General features: G+C 40.5%; 1 protein-coding gene across 2 annotated transcripts in view; it reads right to left on the reverse strand.

Annotated features, from left to right (window-relative positions):
- Positions 1 to 198: 198 nt before the first annotated feature.
- SLC35F5 (solute carrier family 35 member F5) overlaps positions 199 to 20,125 on the reverse strand; it is a 53,789-nt gene continuing 33,862 nt past the window's right edge. For both annotated transcript variants that reach the window (XM_019522520.1, XM_019522519.1), the window contains exons 12-16: positions 20,010 to 20,125; positions 14,490 to 14,580; positions 5,643 to 5,797; positions 4,742 to 4,833; positions 199 to 2,098 (exon numbers count right to left, since the gene is read on the reverse strand). In XM_019522520.1, coding sequence (XP_019378065.1) covers positions 4,749 to 4,833; positions 5,643 to 5,797; positions 14,490 to 14,580; positions 20,010 to 20,125 — 447 coding nt within the window. In that variant the 3' untranslated portion in view covers positions 199 to 2,098; positions 4,742 to 4,748. The remainder of the gene's footprint in view (positions 2,099 to 4,741; positions 4,834 to 5,642; positions 5,798 to 14,489; positions 14,581 to 20,009) is intronic.

Raw genomic sequence — 20,125 nt, forward strand, 5'->3', positions numbered from 1 at the left:
TTTTTTTTTTTTTTTTTTTTTTTTTTTAAATAATGGCACTACGAATTCTAGGACAATTAATTTTATTATTTTAAAGAAAAAAAAATCAGTGAGGAGGTGGCAGCATTTGAATTGTTTGGTTAAATACACAGTGTTGTTTTAACCTTTTTAGGGTGCTCAGAGAGAGATTTTCCTTTGCACATCAATGTTATTTTTTTTCCAAAACAAAGTACATCTCTACTCAACTTAATATTGATGTGCGTGTGTCCGGGGGGCGAGAGGGAGAAGGAGGGACGAAGGGATTTGATGATTGACTGTATTTTCAATTATATCTTGTAGAGTTAAATATGGGTTCTGGTTGACTGTTATACCTACAGTTCAATACTACTCTGGGTCAGTAATCAATCTGAAAAGCAAACATTAGTATTCTCCCTAAAATACTGCAAGACACCTGTTTGAAAGCAAAATTAGCCTTGCCAAGCTTATCTCTGCAGATGCCACAATTCTTCCTGTCTAGTTGCTATGGAGAACATAATTAGTGTTGGCATTAACTAAGCTAGCTTGATAAAAGCCAAATCTCAATGGAGGATCAAAACATTATTTAAGGAAATAACTATTAGTATTCCACATACTGGCTTGTCTGAGCCTGCAGAAAGTATGTAGCTCACATCCTCTGAAATTGTCATGCTTCCTAAAAACAATTTTTAATCAAAATTCTTTTCTTGCCAAACAGCCAAAATTCTACTGAAGGTCAGCTATTAAGAGTCCAAAATAGCATTTCAAGTTCCTTTCTGCTTGGAGACGCCAGGTAACTGAAGCAATCAACAACTGGACATATGCTTATGGGCTTCTTATCTAGGCCAGATACTTTATTAATTTTAATGTATAGCATCAGTATTTCTTTCCAGGGTTTATATCCATTGGCCAAAGTTGTACTATTTTACTTTTCTAAATACAGCAATGACAATCTACAGTCCTATTGAAAACATTGATTCATTTATGACATTTCAACAAATAGAGCAGCGTGGCAGTAGGTTGGAAGACTTGAGCCATACAAAAAATAGCCATTACACAATAATTTCATTATTAAATTAGGTATCTCTGACTTTAAATTACTTATCAGACTGTGGTTGAGAGGAGTCAGTAATTACAAAATTTAGAAGTCTATTGGATGCTTTCCAGAAATAGAAAGCTCATTCAGAGTTCTCAATATTAAATAATTTGGACTATTAAAACCATTTAAAAAATAGATTGATTCTATACTATGAACTTTCACTTGGAAGGTAAGAATATATTAAGTGCCATACTGGGTCAGACCACTGGTCCACCTAGCCCCGAATCCTGTCACTGACAGTGGCAGTAGTGACTTCAAGTACCTGACCAACTATGCTTATAGTAAAGATAGATAGATAACCCTTTTATACTGAAACTAAAAGTTTCAGTTTGTTAGGTCATAATCAATTTTTAAACATGAGCACCCACTGTGTTACAAGGATTCTTAAACAGGATAAGACAATACGTGTAGTGTCTGAGAACCTTACAAAGATCCTGCTCCAATAACTTGCAAAGAATGCATTTACTCAATAAATTAAAATATTTTCTCTATTTTCTTGTATATATATTCAAATAGGGTTTGCACAACATAAAAAAAAGTTAATCCGTACCTACTACAGGTAACTTATGCATTTAGCTTTTCATATGAAAGCCTGTAAGAAATGACAACCTGCAGATTTATATGATTCACTTTAAAAGTATTTTTTTAAAAATAATTTTGTCCAGCATTTAACAAAAATGAGAAAGCTTAAGGAAAAAGAAAAAAAAAGTCACCAGAACAGCAGTCACTTCTTGGATTATGTCAAGTAATTTCACCAGTTGAGTTCTCTAAGGCAGGCTGGTTGTTCAAATGGATTAGAATTTTCTACGGCCATAGGTGATATGCATGTAATCAAGTTGTTCATTTATAAAACAGATGAAAACAAGCACGTATGAAGAAAAAATGGTTTTGAGTTTCAAAAGAACTGAAACATTTACACTACAAATTCAGAATAGGCACTGAAAAATGATTCCTTAGGTGTTTTCCAGAGATTGTCTCTTCGCTGATCATCATTCCATCTTTAAACCAAGAAAAAGAAATGGAAACATAAACAAGTCAATTTTTATGCATTTTTTGATCCTACAAACCTTTTATATATTTTTCCAGGCAGGGTATTAAACACATTTAATGGACACTGGCTACACACAGAGGCATAACTGGTAAGGCTTGCACCCTGGGCAGCTGCTGCGGGAGCAGGCATCACTGCAGGTGGGGCGGGGGGGAAGCCAGTGCTGACCCCTTGGCTGTTGCCTGTGCCTACACTTTCCCTCAAAGGAGCTGTAACTCTGAAGCACCATGGGACTGCCAAGGCCAATGGAGGAATTGGGGAAACACACTGCCAGGTGCCTTACCAGCTGCAAGAAACTTCCACTCCCACTCCAGGGAGCCAAACCCTTGAGCCAGCCCCAGGCTTCTGCCCCCAAAGTGCTACAAAATCTCACTGTCAGTGGCAAGGGACAAATGTAGATTTGGGAGCACAACAGGTCAGCACCAGGGACACATGCCCTGGCTGCTTAACCCTAAGTTACACTACTATTTACACAAGATGTTGAAAAACACATTGCAAATTTATTGAGATATTTTTCTATCAAGGCCAAGCAGGCATTGTAACAACACAGAAACAAATTTTTCCAGATGTTTCACTTCTGGTTTTATTATCCTTGCAAAATTCTACAACATTTTCTTGTCAGGAAAGCTAGTTTACCTTCTTTCAAAGAATAATAAACTTTATTCATTAGAAGTTTGGTAAAACGGTGAAAAATTACAATTTACTTCACGGGTAAATTTCAATGACATTTTAAAAAGTTTTAGATCATGTAAATGAGAGGTCTGGGACAGAACAATTAAAGCTACTGAAGAAAACATCAACAAGTGTAGTTTATTTTTTTAAATTGTAACAGGGGCCTGTTTGGGGCTGATCTCTGCATGGCCCACCCACCTGTTGTTGGGCTAACCACCCACCTTCTCGCCCACCACGCCTTGATCTTAATAATTAATTAACAGATGTAAATTAAGTGGGAGGCTGCCCATTTTCTGTCCCGCTCCTAGGGGGCGCTATCTGTGGCTCCATTCCTCCCCTACACTGCAGCCCAAGCCCCACAGATGACATCATGATGTTCTCTTATGTGCCAGTCCTACACGATGGGCCCCAGAATCCTACTGTAGGGCCCCACGTGAGTTCCTCCCTTCAGGCAGACTCTGCCACCGTCATACCGGGCCACATATCTCCCTGCCATTGGTTCCCCTTTGGGGGTGGTCCCCTCACTGGGACCTTCGGCTCACACTAGCCCCGGCCCACCCCCAGGCCAGTCAGGACCCCAGACCCCTGGCTCTTGGGCATCCCTCTCGGTGGGCCTCCTTGCCCTTCTGACTCTCCTGGTCCTGGCTCCTGCCTGGGCCAGTCAGGGGAAGCTCTGACCGTTATTCTTTCCCTGGGGTCCCCCTCTCAGGGTCCTCCTTCACAGATGTGGGGAGCTGGAGTACCTCACACCATGACTGGTGCCTCAGGGTCTCACAAGGGACCCTCACTCCCCCCTGGGCAGCAGGTTGTGGTGCTACTCTGGATGTTACCTTTGACCCAAACTCTGCCTCCCCACATTGGAGGACTTACTGGGGTCAGGACTCAGCTCTCTTACTCTCTGGCTGAGACCCCGTACTTCCCTCACTGGGGCTTCTCACCGCAGCCCCCCCTCACACTGGGGCTTCTCACTGTGGCCCCCTCTGTTCTCACGCTGCCCCCTCACAACTGGGGCTTCCAACACTGGCCCCCTCACAACTGGAGGCTTCTCACTGCTCACAATGCCCCCTCTACTCAGGGTCTTGGGGCTTCCCCCCTTGGGGGGGCTCAGGTGACTGTAGCCGTGCCTGGCCCCAACTCTCCAGCTAGGGGTCTTGAACCCCCGCAGGGCTCAGGCCTCCAACTCTCCACTCTCCTCCTCGGGGCTTGCACCCCTGCAACTACCTCCGATGAAATGCAACCCACCCGAAGGTGAGGGCTAGGGGGTCAAGGTGCCCCGACCTGCCTTTCACCGGGGTGATCACTGGCCTGGCATTTCCCGGGGGCTCCCGTGCCACTGGGAGCCCCACCAGGCCACCCACTCCCGGCAGGGTGCAGTTTTAGGTCATGCCCAGGACCAGGAGCCTCCTACCATCCCCGACAGCTCCTCCCTTACCTCCGGGTGAAACTCAGCAGCCCTCTGGCCAGGCGGTGTTGTTACCTGACTTCCAGCAGCCAAACTGCCTTGTTTATATGGGCAGCCCTGAACCTAAAATGGCTGCCCGCATTAGGCACCTGGAGACTGCCAGCTCCAGTGCCTTAAAGTGGCAGGGGCACACAGTGCCCTGCCACAAAAATCATATGAAATATTTAGAACAAAGCTGAAATGTGCATGGCTACATACAGTTAAAGAGTACAGTTTAAATCTCTTAGTTTGTGATATAAAACTCAGTATTAAAATACTGTTCATAATTACCAGTTCAGAAAAAGGAACTCCATATTATGCTTAGCTTATTATTAAATATTAAAAAAAATTACTTATGGCAGAATAACCTTAAACCACTTATGGAAAGCACCAACAAACTCAAAGGGGAAAAAAATTGCCCTGGTATTGTCATTGTATAGAGTCTGAACTTTCATTATGCCGTTTGAAGTTCACTTGTTGAACATACCTCTTGTTTATGAGCAACAGTTATCTCCATCCTCTTGAGAAACACTATGCATAGGGATGAGACTTTCACATTGTTCACTTTCCTCTGGTGTTCTTAAAGAGATAAAATATTCATGTTATAATTGAAAAAAAATTAAATGGCCTTAAGTTTTAAAATAGACATGAATGGATGGTAACATCTTGAGTTGCATTTATCTCAGTAACTCAACGTTCTGTAATTAAGAGGTCTGTCATAATTAAAAGCAATAACATAACCATTTTGTATCACAGCAGGGGTTTCAAATATACGGTCCATGGGGCTCCTGCAGGGGCTGTGACTGGCAGCAGAGCCAGCAAGTGGCAGTGGTAGTACACACGTGCTGAACTGAACCTACAAAGTGGATGAGGGATCTGAATAGATTAACGCCACCACCACTCACCCTACCACTGAAATCTTGGGTATGGAGCCCTGTCATGGACTCCTTTTGGCAGCAGTGGGGTTAGTAACAATGGTATTAACACACATGGCTCCCTGAGTGGGCACAGTGGCTTAGGCTGCTGGGGGCATTAATGCTGCCACTGCTAGCCCTGCTGCCAGAGGTGGGTCTGGATCTGGCCAGAGGGCCAAATGAGCTTGATACCTGGTATTGAGGAAATATCACAGGAACAATAAATTAAGAAAAAGTAAAATTGTAAGTGGTTGTCACTGCAGAAAAAAAATTCAATATGTTTTTTTTTTAAATGTATTCTTCTTTCATTGGATGGCATTGCATTCCACAGGTTAGTGAGTGGAAATACGGTAAATGTCCATGTAAATTCTTTAATATTTTCCTTGAAATGACCTGAAAGAAGGAAAGATACTGAAAAAAGAAACAGGAAACAACACTATGATTTATGAAAGAGAAAGAAGACAAGAAAATTACCTCTGAATTCGATGCTTTCGACAGATGAAGGCAAAAATCCTTCTAATTCCCACCATCACTGGATCCCAGTTGTTATAATGGCATAACAGAGTTGCAATGAAAAAAGAAAAAAATACAGGGATTGCCCCTGCAAAAAATAACCAGGAAAACTGCGCCTGGATTTTAAGCATGGAAATTATTAAATCAATATATCAAAACAGAATATTTTTCACATTTTTGACAAATGCAATAAAAGTAAACTAGTTAAGAAGAGTGCACATGTAGTATTGTTACAGGTATCACTTATATCAAAACTATAAAGACTTGCATTTAATAGAACCTTTTGAAGCTGCAATAACATCAGCCTGTGCATTTACTTTTCCTATGAGGTACAAAGGTCTTAAAGAGAGTCTATTTGGGAATTTTGAATTGGTTTTATTTCTTTTGGAGTTGGAAAAAATTTGCAATTTTTCTTAAAAGTTATCTGTAACAATTTCTATAGGCATTACAATTCCTATGGACAAGAATATAAACATAAAGGCTTAAATCCAAGTGTAGTGATTGCACTGTGATATAGATTAAAACAAAACCTGGCATTTTTCAAAATGAAGGCTGTATTTTATAAGTTTAACATAAGCAACAAATTGCCCCAGACTCCCTCAAACTACATACAACTAAACAATAAAAAGCTCTGAACTGGCAAAGACTTGTATACATGCTTAAAATTTATGCACCGTGAATACTCTCAATAAGTCAATGTGTCTAACGGGCATCAGTCTTTATAGTTTGGCCTTTATATCTGAACATAGTATGCTTTCAGACCTTTGCGATAAATAGCCTATGGGTCAAATCTAGCAATGTAGTCTCTGGTGGAAACCCCAAATGAACTTACTGTATCTAGCTTTCAAAATAAAACTTCAGCTGAAGTTACTTATCTAGTGAGCAGAGAAACACTGACCGCTTTGAAAAAAGCCTCTTGCTCTCTTTGCCTTTATAGCTGGCTTCTCCCAAAGCAATAGTCATTTCAAATGCTGACAAGAACAGTGAACATTTTATATAGGTATCAAGAAACATGTAAGGGTGCATCAGTGCACATTTACAGCACTTCCCATTGTTGCTTGGTCACAACTGCTTTAAGCCTATGCTAAGGAAAGACAGATTCCAAGCTCAGTTGCAAAACCTTTGAATACAGGCTGCATATAGACATTCAGGGAGGTTAAGGGGAGGTTAGATTTAAAAATAGCTACCTGATCTAAGGTAAGTTGGGATGAAGGGGCTAAGGGAGGGTTGAGGTGGACGAGGGTTGGAGTCCTAGAGGGTTTGGCATAACCAGGGAGGCTCACAGGGTTGACAAGAGGGAATGGGGGGGGTCTCTCTCCCCAACCCCCCTGGGACCAGGGGCTTCTTTTAGCCCTCCCATTTTCCCCCTCTCAGACAAACAACCCCCATGGTGAACCTCCCTCCACCATCCTCTCCATCCCTCCCCTGGGACTTACTTTTTTGCCTCCCAGCATTGGCAAATACTGATAAAATCAGCACCAGGAGCAGTTTGTGGGCTGGGGGATTTGGTGGGGTGGTGGGGAAGCTGGCTGCCCTGTGGAGGGACACTGTCTGTCTGGAAAGGGGCTAAAAAATAGTCCAGTGCCAGGAAGGAGGTAGGAAAAGCACAGCCCTGAGGCCGGTGTCAACGGCTGGGCTCTCCCAGCCCCAGGGCTGTGCTGGGAACTGTACAGAAGTCTGGAACACTTACATCAGTCTAAAAAAATGGCCAACTCAATCTAAGTCAGACTACCTCGGAGACAGGGTTAACTTAGATCAGGCTGGCCATTTTCCAACCAATCTAACCTTCCTGGAATTTCTGTATAGTTCACCCTTAGTTTGACTTACCTAGGGACCCAAGTGTAAGATCCGTACCTGGGTGAACTAAGTTAGAACATCTGGTGACCATTTTTAACATGATCTAACCTCCCTGAATGTCTGTATGCACCCACCGAGTAAAGTAAAAGTAGCCAAACCCTTATGACAATGCAACTCAGAATTAAAATTTAAAACAGAAAAAAGCGGAATTATGGTTCTCATCTTAACACTGCCACACTATACATTTAACATACACTTTAACATACGTTTAACATTCATTTAAAAGTTGAAAGCAATTTGATAGCAATTAACCCAGGCAAGGTTCTTAGTTGCCAAAAATGAGCAGGCAAGTTATACAACTGTAGGAATGTCCAAGTGAATTGGCACTAAGCTATACCTCCACTCCAACTACACTGCAATTTTAGACTCATTGTTCAGTTGAAATGTATTTCAGTGTGAATTTTTCAGTCTTGCTTTTACAAGTATTGCAGATCAGTGCAAACACCAACATTCCTATTTTAAAAAGATATTTTCAGAGACTTGTGGGCTTTAGTTTAAAAATACCACTCGCTGTTTTGGAGGAGAGTATCCATAGAAGGTATGGATGGTAATAACAAAGAAGTTCTAATTTTGTCAGCTATTTGACTGGTCATAGACCAAACAAAGCACATGAAAAAGGAAGAACAATTGAAAAATTATAAGAAATTGTTCTTCCTGGGTGGAAATAATAAGAATAGCAAGTGTCTATACTATTTTTCTTATTAACAAGTGTTTTTTACTTGCTGAAACTTTTTTTAAAGTATAAAACACTTGTTAACCATAAGCATGGCTCCCCCTTGTGGAAAGAAAAGTCTTCTACAGTGACTAAAACAGAAAGCCTAAGATTTTAACAACATAGTATAGACACTTCATTAGTGTACATCTAAATCTAAGATAATTGGAATGCTTGAGCTCCAATAGTGACTCTAGCAGAAGCTTTACCTTAAGAAAAATTGAAGGAATTAAGTGAACTAGAGCTAGAAAAAGGTAAGCAAATAATTACAGCAAATTTGATACTTTGTGTCTTAAGCATGCATGTTATGTTCTAATGTGTTGCCAATACTATAACAAATGAAAGCCTAAAATGTCATTTTAGTTATGCAATTGACATAATTACTACACAATTATAAGCTATAAAATACTGTTCTGACAGAAACTACTTTGAAAAAGCACTGAATACACTAAGTATTCAAACTATTAATCATGTCAGGGAGATTGTTATGTAGTCACCCTACCATTTTGAGGGCTCTGTGGGATAAGCTCCCCCAGAGAGCTTAGCAAAAGCAATAACTATACAAGCAAAGCTGAAGAGAAAAGTTTTCTCTACCAATTTAGCTGATTGAGACCTGGGCAGGTTTGAGGTATGAGGCAGAAAAGAGCTTGTAATGGCTTTGGGCCAAAGACATGCCTTGAAAACCAACCTTCCCAGAAGAGCCTGCCCAGATATGCATCCAATACAAGTAAATGTGTTTGAAGAAATCAAGGGATTTAAGTAAAGCAACAACAGGAGATATAATTCCTCCTTTTCTATGTCTAGAAGCCAATCCTTTTCTCTCTTAAGGAGATAACTTGAAATAGCAGTCTTTTCTTTTTTGCCTATGAGCAGGGGGACTGGCTCTGATGATCTCGCGAGGTCTCTTCCAGCCCCTAAATTCTAGGAATCTATGAATCTACCTCCCCTGGGGATTCCTGCCTTACCTGACTGTACCCAGAACAACGTTTCTGTGGAAGGCATCCACAGAAACCTAACCTAGCAAGGTTTGCACCCTGGGGAGTTTGTGGTGGGTGGAGAAGGGGGACAAAAAGAGAAGAGGTACTGCTGAGGGTTGGGGTTAGGAGAAGGGGGAGTCTTACCTGCTGCTACTGCAATAGCGTGGCCTACCTGTCCTGGCTGTTGCTGCTACAGCAACAGCACTGACTCTCCAGAGATAGGGGGAAAGGTTCCCTGACTACATCCCGTTGCCTCCCACGCCCAGTTAAGACTACTGAGCATCAGATCGTAAAGGAGGAAAGAATTTAGACACTTTCAGCACTCAGCCAGCCATAGCTGAAGCTACTAAAAAAAGAAGACAGGCAAAACTAAAGGTGATAGTAATCTGGATGGCAGATGACACCTATGGAGACAAAAAGAAAAAGCTAGGAAGTGTGCAATTGAAGTAGAAAAGCAAGGGAGAAGCAGGAGAGAGAAACCAACACTGCCACCACCTTCTGAGTAGCAGAGTGCACGGTTGGGGGGGAGGGCTGTCAGAACAAGCACAATCATAAAGGCAGACTAAAGGAAGCAGCTGCAGCAGTTTTCAGTAAGGGCGAGGAGACAGTAAGAGGTAAAAGAAAAGGATGTTACTGATTTTACTGTAGATGGGACAGGAAAGCCAAAAGAAGCAGGTAGAAGATCAGAAGGAAAGGAAAGGGAGAGATGGAAAAAGTTGCAGGGATGGAGGGGGAGGAGGGGGAAAACAGTACTAGATGATACACAGGAGCAGGATTAGAACAGATTTTGCTAGCAGGTAGTGACAGACTGCAAAGGGAGGTAAAGATTTATGAAAACAGGAAACAAGGTTAAAAGCAAATAGAAATGACAGGAGTCTAGGAAGTTAGATGAATTATTAAATGCTTTGGGCTTCTTAACTCAAACATCTAAGAGAGACTAAAGGTGCTCAGATAATAGTGAGGAGTGTCATAAAAATAATTACATACTGTTGCCTTTACATTAGGATACACAGCATCTCCCATCTAACAGTACTTTAAAGCTGTCTCTGCCATTTCATCTGTCTCGACAGTTGCATGCATTCTGCATTTGTACCCGCATAGAATAAGTGTGATTCATTTAAAGGACTGAGCTGCAAGTCTATTCCAGCTAATAGTTCAGAAAAGAAACTGTTAGCTTTTGGGAATGAATTATGAAAGAGGACCCTTGTCTAACAAACTATTTCCATAGCTAAATGTAAACAAACTACCTCAAAGTGGAACAAAAAAACCTTACAGTATCTAATATTTTAGAGGCAAGATATAAATACAATTCTCTGCATACAGTGGAGAGAAGTCCCCTGGATTTTTGGAGGAGACTGCTATGCCCACCAGAAGGTTCTTCCCCCACCAGAGAGGAGAGGTACAATTCAACAACTGTGTAAACGGACCGCCATGCTGAATAACACGTCTTGAATTTCTAAGCTGCTCCTGTAAACATTTTTGTGAATTCAAATGTATGAAAGGAGAATACTTTTGCTAATTCAGACCGTCTGCTCCCATCTAAAATAAGACTGCTACCAGGAATACTTCCATGTGAGGATTTATAATTTAATGGGTACTCTCCCCATTTTACAGATTGGTAAAATTTAGGTACTGGGAAGCCTTGTGACTTTTACAGATAATAGTTATGTGACACTATTTTTTATTAGTCACAAACCAATCTACCAATATATATGCTTGAAGTACTTCCTTTCACTCCCAATCTGTTTTTCTCTATTATTGCCTTTCCCTGCATCAACCAGATCTTCTTATGCTCATGCTTTTATATAAGCAGCTCTCTTCTCACTTGTTAGTGTGTATGTCTAGCATGTCAGGCCCTGTTGTGGAAGGCAGGCTGAGGCACAGCCCCTTGAGCACACAACCTGGTGCGAGCTATGGCTGGGAACGACTACGCTAAAAGTTAAAATGCATAACACTCGATATTTGCTTACACTTCTGTTTGAGTGTAGCCATCTTGCTATCATGCATTTTCTTCCCTGTGGGGAAGGCCTGAAGAAAGGTCTTTTTTTTATAGGACTTACCACAGTAGTAGAATCCAACACCGCAAAAATCCCGACTGACCTAAAATGTTACTACAATATCTCCATAACAAACACATACGGCGATGAACTCGTTGGAAGAGTCAGCCTGATATGATGTAATTAAAAACCTTTAACAAATCAAACTAATTGTACTTTGAGCACTTAACTTTCACAAGGTACCGTATTTTGGAAAGCTACCACTCAGAAGTCATGTATTTAACATTAAAATATAACAATAAATACAGCAAAAGGACGACCTACAACACAACAAGATATTGCTACTACATGTTACTGATGTAGCAAGCTATGCATTGAAATATTATCATACAGATCATATACTTCCTATTGAGCACTGCAGTATTCAAGGAGCTGCACACATTTTAGGAAGTCTTAGTCATGAGTAGAAAAAGGTTTTCCTACATAAGGGCTTTATCTGGCTGCTTCCTGAGCAACAGATTTTTCTCAACCCCCACTTGCTGAAGTTATTAATAAACTAATAGGAAGCCCTTGGAAGGTGAGAAACTTCTTGAGTTTTCCTATTACTTTTCAAACAACAAATGGCTTACAAAGAGCAGAACAAAAAGACTTGCCCTCACCTGGCACAATGGCTGTAGCAGCATTAACAGAAGCCAAGGCATGAAGCCTCTCTCACCTGAGTTAAGATACCAGTTGCTCACCAAATCAGGCTGTTTTGCAACAGAAAAAAAAACTGGAAAAAACTGGAATAGATTTCAGTAACCTAGGGTTTTATAAATCCCCTTCTTCAGGAGACGAGAAGTTTAAAAAGGGAGCTTGAAAAACCAATAAGTAACCTAAAAAAGGCAGGTTTCCAAAAACTGATAAACAAAACTATGCATTTCAAAGGAAGAAAGTCAGAATTTGTCATGAGAATTGAAAATTTTTCTTGGGAAAACAATCAGTTTTTAAATGCTCCTGTTGAAAGAAGTTGATCGATTTTATCCCTTCCCTACTTTTATGTTTCACAATAGGGGGAAATTGTAAACAAACAAAAACTAAAAAATAATGTAATAAAACCCAAATGAAACAAGCTATACAAGGAGTTAAAAATTACAACAGCTCATTACCTTCTGAAGTAAGCTTTTCCTGAAAAGATGGCATAAATTGGAAACTACAGATAATACACGATGCCTGTACAATTCATGCAGACACCTCCAACTGCCTTACTTAAGCAATTTGCCTGAGATATTCATATAAATTTATAGACTCTTATGTATCAACAACTACACTGATCTTTGCTTTTTTGACACCTTGCAAACCAAGAGGCAGATTTGGATGAAAAATGTCAAGAGAAAAGACAAAAGAATGCGAGTCTGGTGAAAGTCACAAGCAACAGGCAGACTGAGCCATTAACAGGCACTTGGCACATTGGTTCAAAAGACCATGGATATTGGGGCCCTGCTACACATTCAAATTAAAGCCAGATAGAAACCAGCCATAGAGTTGTTACACATTTCCAAGCAACAGACCTTGCCTCTTTTTATAGTTGGAGAGTCATTTTATTGTGTGATAATTACTGTGCATGTGTGGCTGGTCTAAGTTTATTGCGTAATTAGTTGTCACATGATTAACTGAGCAATAAAACATAGAGCAACCACATGTGCAAAGTAATTATCACATGATTAACTGCTTGCAGTGCACCTGTGGCCGGTCTAAATTTAATGCACAATTACTGAGTTAATTGTGCAAAATATGTAATGTGCAGAGGCATTAAGAGACACATGGCCTCATCAGAGTAACGGGGTTAACCCTGAATGGCCTGACTAGAGTCTAATTTTGGCAGCTGGTAGCACTTCCTATCCTAAGTTGCTGTGTAGCATTAACATTATATTCCAAAGGAAGCTGCATTTCAGTGACAAGCAAAGGTCTTACTTACAAAGAGCAGCTCCTCAGAGTTATAAAATATAGTATCAGCAAAAATAAATTACTTTTAAAGTACCATGCTGCTTAATGAACAAGGTAAAGATTTCCCATCTCATACAAAATTTCCAGTATTTCAGTTGTGTAACAGAAGACAGACTTTTCCATTTATTTATCAAATTTTAAATTGCAGCACTAACATTTTAATATTTAATTATAACAGAGGGAAAAAAAAAATCACTAGAACTCTTCCATTAACTGTTACAAAATGTGATAAATATTTTTCATTTTAGCTGGCATAGGAAATAAATGTGTGTGCAAAAACAATATCCGATTTAAAAAATGTTGTGCACAAATGTCTTTCCCCCACTTCCTCCACAAGCAGCATTATGTGCCAGGTTTGATAGCTATTCCAAAAAGCTGCAAAAGTTCAACTGATTTATGTTGTGATAAAGCCTCAAATTTCTAGTGAAATGGTTTATTTGTTCCGAAACTACTTCCAAGAAGTTTGGCATCAGGAACATTCTGCTATGGCAGACTACCTCCTGTGATACCACATTTCTGGGATGTACACTATGTTCCCAGGATATTTACTTTGTCACACAAGGTTAGGTCCCCCTAGACCCTTTCAAGGGACAGCAGCAAGACTGTTAGTTCTTTAAATTAACAGGAGGGAATATAAACTACCTAGTCTCTATTTTGAACACCATATTTTCAGATACTTACATTTTATCACATACAACATTGTTTCACAGGTATTTAACTCCTAATATCCATGGAATTAGGACAGATTATAAAAGGGTGTTTAATTGGGAACCTGATTTGCACATTTCATCTAATATTTACCAATTGATAAGATTTAAAAATTAAGCCTTAAATTCTCTATCTGCTGTGGCATTAGTCTACAACTGAATTTTAACACCACAAATTGACCATTTTAAAGATATGCAGGCCACAGTAAGAATTTTATATACTTAAGTCCCCCTGTAGGGAGTCCTGGTTCTATAAATTTTTACAGATATATGATTGACTAAGTAAGGTGCTCAAAGTAGGAGATTTTAATGACTTAACATTTTGATCAAAAGTAATCTCAGCCAGATTAATTAAACAAGCAATACAAAATACAAATCTGAGATGAGATGAAATACAGAATACAGATGAAAGGGATGACTGAGAAGGCACTTTGACAATTACTAAGCGACAATAAAGATAAAACACAGTCCACTGTATAGTTTAACAATGTAAACACTGGCACTGCATTAAAAAAAGCAGTGTAGGCATATTAATATAGCTCAAAATGTATCAGTAAACAAGTGTACATTACCTTCCGGATGCACATGTCAGCTATTATAGACAGAGGTATTGTAAGGCTTAGCGCAAGGGTGCCTATCAGTGATGAGGTAAGAAAGCAGCCCCTAAAAATATGAAACATGAAATCTTATTTAAAAGATTTATAGAAAAAGAACAACAAAAGTAATACAGTAAAGAATAACAGAAATTTAAATCAAGGCTTAACTATTGGTTAATGTTTGCTTTAACCATTTCATTTACCCTGTACATATAATTTCTGATTTTAAGGTGAGGGAGAATTAACCACTTCCCTAAGGAAAGTGACTATCCTTTAAAACAGTTCTTTATTTCTGTTTTGAGTGTGTCCATCTGGGTGGCCTTCATGTGTTAGTTTAAAAAGCTATCCACTTACCAAAGATTTTCTCCCACACATAGATACTTCCAGATCACGATCAGCTCACCTTCTTCAAATAAACCACGATTCTTTAGTCTTGTTCAAAAATAGTTTTGCAGAGCTTCAAATCATTCTCTGAATCCTTTCTGAAGTGTCAACACCAACATTTTTCTAGTAATAGTGTCACACCAATGCCCCGCACAGGTAATACAATCTTCCTGTTCTACGCTCTCGTTTACATAGGGCAGTGGTTCTCGACCAGGATGCCGTAAGACTCCCCCAGGGGTGTCATAATGCAGGCACCCCTGTGTTGGCTAGATAAAAGTGCCCCACACACAGGGCTGTGGCGTGCTGCGCTCCTCCTGCATTATAGTTTTATGATATTCTTAAGGCAGTCAAGAGCTGGCTCATGGTTCAGCCCTTCTCAGTCCAGCATGCCCTCCATTCCTTCCCCGAAAACACTGCTCCCAGAAACAAAAGCAGACAGGACAGTTCCATGCCCCAATTTCCATGAGATGCTGTGCAAGGTTTGACCATGAAGGGGTGCAGCACAAGACAGCTTTCCTGCCTGCTCTAAGATGATCAGAGGACCCTAATGAGCAGGGATCCTGGTTTCCCCTTTACCAGACAAAAATGTGGATTTCCCCCTTTACTGGACAAAGATGCGGGAAATAGCAGGTTCCCCTTGCAGGCTGGTAAAGCTCCAGCCTGTAAGGGGCTACTTCGGGTTGGGGGGAGTGGGATGTAGCGTTTCATTTCCCTGGCGGGGAACGGGACAGGGGGCACCATGGGCATATGGATACACACATGGCAGCCAGGCAGGGTGGTAGGAAGCAGCTTCTGCCACTCCCTCCAGGTAAGTTTATGGGGTGAAGAAGGTCACAGGTGATGTGTGGGGAAGCAGGGGGGCACGTGCCCCCTGAGATTTTGGTGCCCATAGTGGGGTGCTGGGCTGAAGCCAGGCCAGACCAGCTCCAGAAAGGAGCTGCCTCTGCAGCCTAGCAGGCAGGACCCAGCACAGGAAGGAGTGCTGTGCCACCACGGCCACCAAGGTGACGCATGGCGGCAGTGACACAGAGTTGTGCGCAGGGAGGGGTAGGGGCAGGGCACCGGCATTTCAGAGCTGCTCACCACCACAAAGCAGCAGGGGAGACAGCTGCAGCTGAACCAGTATCCTGGTGAGTGAAGGGGGCGGGGCGAACTCTGATTTTCCATGATAAAAATATCACCTAAAATCAAGTGCCAGAATAGACAGGCATTTAGAATTTATTTTAGTATAACGACTGAGGCACTGGTAGGCTTCCAAATTGCTTTAAAAATTGTAAATATCTCCATAAAACATTGTGTTCAACTGGTAGCTAGATACACACACACACATTTCATTTTGATCATGGAAAATGTGGATTTCAATTTGGGATTTTTAATCAGAGAATTAGCATTTTTTAAACAGAGAAAACCAATACCCCTGCTAATGAGGCTGGAGAGCCATGCCATGGCCCTTCCCGGTCTGGCTGTGCCCAAGGCACACAGGACAGTTTTACCTGGCGGCAGCATCACCCACTTGAGACCCACTGAGAAGCCAGGGCAGCACAACGGTGGTTCTCTACTGCAGTGGTCTCTAAAGTGGGGTGCACGCATCCCAGGGGGTGTGCAAGACAATCCACTGGGGTGTGGGAAGAAAATATTAGAACTTCTATTTATATTTATATAAATATACATATATTGGGGGTGCATGCTCAAAAAATTTTTTTACTGATAGGGGTGCGCCATCAAAAAACTTTGGAGACCACTGCTCTATTGGGTTCTGCCACATTCAAAAAAAGTTGTGGAGAGGTGCCCTAATCTAAAAAGGTTGAAAACCACTGACATATCCAAAGCCATTGGCCTTCTTAAATGTGTGAATCACAAAGGAATCTCAATTTCAGCAGGTTATTCAATTTACTGAGTAATAAACGATATATCAGTCTCTTTATAAATAGCAAAAGAGCCCAGGCTCCTTCTTTAAAACTCCTTTGCAGAACAAATTTAATTTAAAAATGATTAAGCTACTGAGTAGTTTAAGAGGAAAAAATAAAACCACCACGAACTCAATACCATGCACCTCACTATTTTCATGGAACTTTTACTCTGAAGAATTACTGAGCATGCGAAATATTCTTTAGTTCTACAGGTTATTGAGTGCAAAAAGGGATGCAGGGTCAGACATGTCTAGTTTTAACCATTTTCGTATTGTTAAAGGCACTTTCAACACAAAAGGCTGTAAGTTAGACTCTGTGATCCATCAAATCAATGGTCCCAAACACAAAATAAAGCTCAACAACAGATAATGCCTTCATAAGAACTGTTCTGGCCTGACACAAAGAATCAGTGATTCAATAACTTTGAAAATGCTTGCTTACTCACTTCAGTCAATACTGTTCACTGAACTAATTACCTATTCTCTAGTCTCTAATGGCAGCAGAAGCATCTGAACTACCACATAAATCTGTAATTTGGATGCTTTAAGGGAGATCTGCAGAAATGGAAAACCTGTACCCTTTGGTTTCATTATCACTGTCAAACAACAAGAGACCAGCCATACTGTTCTTTAGTTCCCAAAAAAGCCATGCCAAGTACCAAATATAAAACAGGATACTGAGCTTCAATTGAAAAATATCATATTTTTTTTCCTTTAAATTTTGTCTACCTATTTTCTCCTGTGCAAATGTATGGATGGCTTGGAAAGTCCGTGTAACATCACACAAAATGTGTGTGAAACTGGATTAATTGAAGGGGAAGTTATTTTATTCAATAATAAAAACGTTCAATTTCTTAACACTACTTAGACTCAAATATCTGAACAAACATTTAGAAATGCTTTGTAAGTCAAGATTTCAAGCGTGAGCCAATTTAATTCGTGAGCCTCTTCAATTAAAGTATGAGAGAACTCCCAATTCAAGCCACTGGATCCTCCTGAGTGACTACCACAAAACAAAGGAAAACCAGACTGGCCATTTATAATATTTGTAAGATTAAGAAAAAAGCAAGAAGCAAAAGTAAGGATGAGGAAAGTTTTGCTGGCTGCTGAAAAAAGTTGTGTGAAAGAAGGAAAGAAATTAAGTGAAAGTGTAGAATAAAAAACAGAAGCAGCAAAGCTGCTGGTGTGGTAGTAAAGGGTGTCTACGCAGCAAAACAAGACTGTTGGAGAAATTATAGAGTAAAACTGGGAACAAGAGGAGACTTTTCCTTGATTGGATTTGCACCAAATCACTAACGTCATGCAGTAGTTAAGGTGTCAACATTTAAATGCCTTGTCTTTTAAAAAGGGGCTAAAAATCAAGGTAGTGTTACATTGGTAATTTGATCATTCTTCCCTGCTCCTCCCAATTTAGCAATTCTACTCTGCATTTCAGCAATGATTTCATACATAACTATAGTGAGGTATAGGTGGTGTTAATACTGCAAAGCATCTCTCAAATTAGTTTTTTTTTTTTAAAGTAACCAAAACAGAGAGAAATGACGTTCCGCGATTCATTTGTACTCCAGAGCTGAGATTTTCTGAGGAAACAGAGTCTGTCCTTGTAGCTTGCTCCTAATACCCTCCCTGGACTCTTGTAGGGCTACTTCAGGGCCAAGGATTTCAGAATGTCAGGGTGTTGGGACTCCAGGCAACTGCTGAGTGAAACTCATATTCTTAGCTGTAACAGCAACAGTGAAACAGCTGAGCAGCAGTAGAGCCTGTGACACATGACATTTGGAGATACCATACTTGTGCTGGAATTTCTATTTTGTGGGAAGTTACAAAAACAAATTTCATTTTGGTCCAATCTGGACCGAAACCAAATGAAAAGAAAAAGCTTGCATACCAAAAAACCCTGCTCTGGAGTCCAGTATGTGTAATCCTGTCACCCTTGGGTGCAGTGGTTCTCAACATTTTTAGATTTGAAGCACCCCTGGATGTACACTGAAGATACCCCTCAGAAAATGACAGCTCTCAGTTTTCACTTTTTGTTTTTTGCTTTCAGAAAGATGATACAGCAGTTTTTCCATTGCAAAGGACTCAAAAGCCCACAGGTATGGATTTCTATTTGAAATCTCTGGGTTTCGTCTTGTGACTTGTGTTTGCATACCTAACAGTGCTAACATTGTGTGGCACTTCACAGCACCTTTGAAAGGACCTCAAGGTACTCTATGGTTGCATGGCATCCTGGATGAGAATCACTGCTCTAGTGGATAGTCTACATCAGGGGTTGTTAACTGGGGGTACACATACTCCTGGGGGTACTTGAGAAGACTCTAGGGGGTATGCGCGGGTGGGCAGGGACACAGCTCTGCCATGAACCATCCTGCGCTGCTGTGCAAGTGCTGCCCAGCTGGCTGGACGTGGGGAGCAGGGGAAGCTCACCCGCGGCACTTGTGCACTACCTCCTCTCCGCCCCACTCCACATCCGGGCACCGGGGGTACACTGATCCAAAAAGGTTGAAAACCTCTGGTCTACATTAAGGTTTTGCAAGTCTGCTACAGCTTTTGTGCAGCAGACCAAAAAAATCTGCATTTCAATTCTTGCTGCTGCCGCTGACCTATATAGTGGCATCATCGTATTATACATTATACTTTTGTTTAATGACTTACTATTTTGCAGGGTACCTCCTGGAAATTAATGCACACTAATGAGATTCTAGGGAACTTGTTTTTTCAAAGATTTAATTTACTTAAACTTTTCAGGTAACGAAATACTTCACTAGGTAGTATTCTTGCACTGCCTACATGATGCAAGAGATTGGAATTTGAAGAACTGCTATAATATAAAATTCATACAATTAAGAAAATGAATGCTTGCTCATTTAAAGTTGAGTCTGTATGACAATCACTACAGTAGTACAACACTACCTGAAGTGCTTAAGTTTTTTCACCTCATAACATTTTTATATTGTTTGCGTTTAATCTTCTCAGCTCTTTTTCACAGTGCTTCTTTCTACAAACCCACATCATTTTCTCCTTAAAAGTTATGTGGGCATTTCTCTTAAACAGCATAGTGCAATGCATCGAATGACTTTCCCTAACTCACTGCCTTAGTAGATCATTAGAAAGCAAAAAATAAAGCCTAATCATTTTAATATCTCAACAGATCACAGTTAAATGGGCACTAGTACAATTTGCATGCAGTAAATAGTACATACCACAACCAGAGGAACTCTGACAGAACTGTTCCAATAAGGCCATTAATGACAATGCACATCCATACTAGTTTACTGGGAAACTCAAAGGCCTCAAATCCAGTATAATGAAGTAAGAA

The sequence above is a fragment of the Gavialis gangeticus genome, unplaced genomic scaffold (genome assembly GCF_001723915.1).
Source record: "Gavialis gangeticus isolate Ggan-Ray unplaced genomic scaffold, GavGan_comp1, whole genome shotgun sequence".
In the NCBI taxonomy this organism is placed as follows: Eukaryota; Metazoa; Chordata; order Crocodylia; family Gavialidae; genus Gavialis; species Gavialis gangeticus.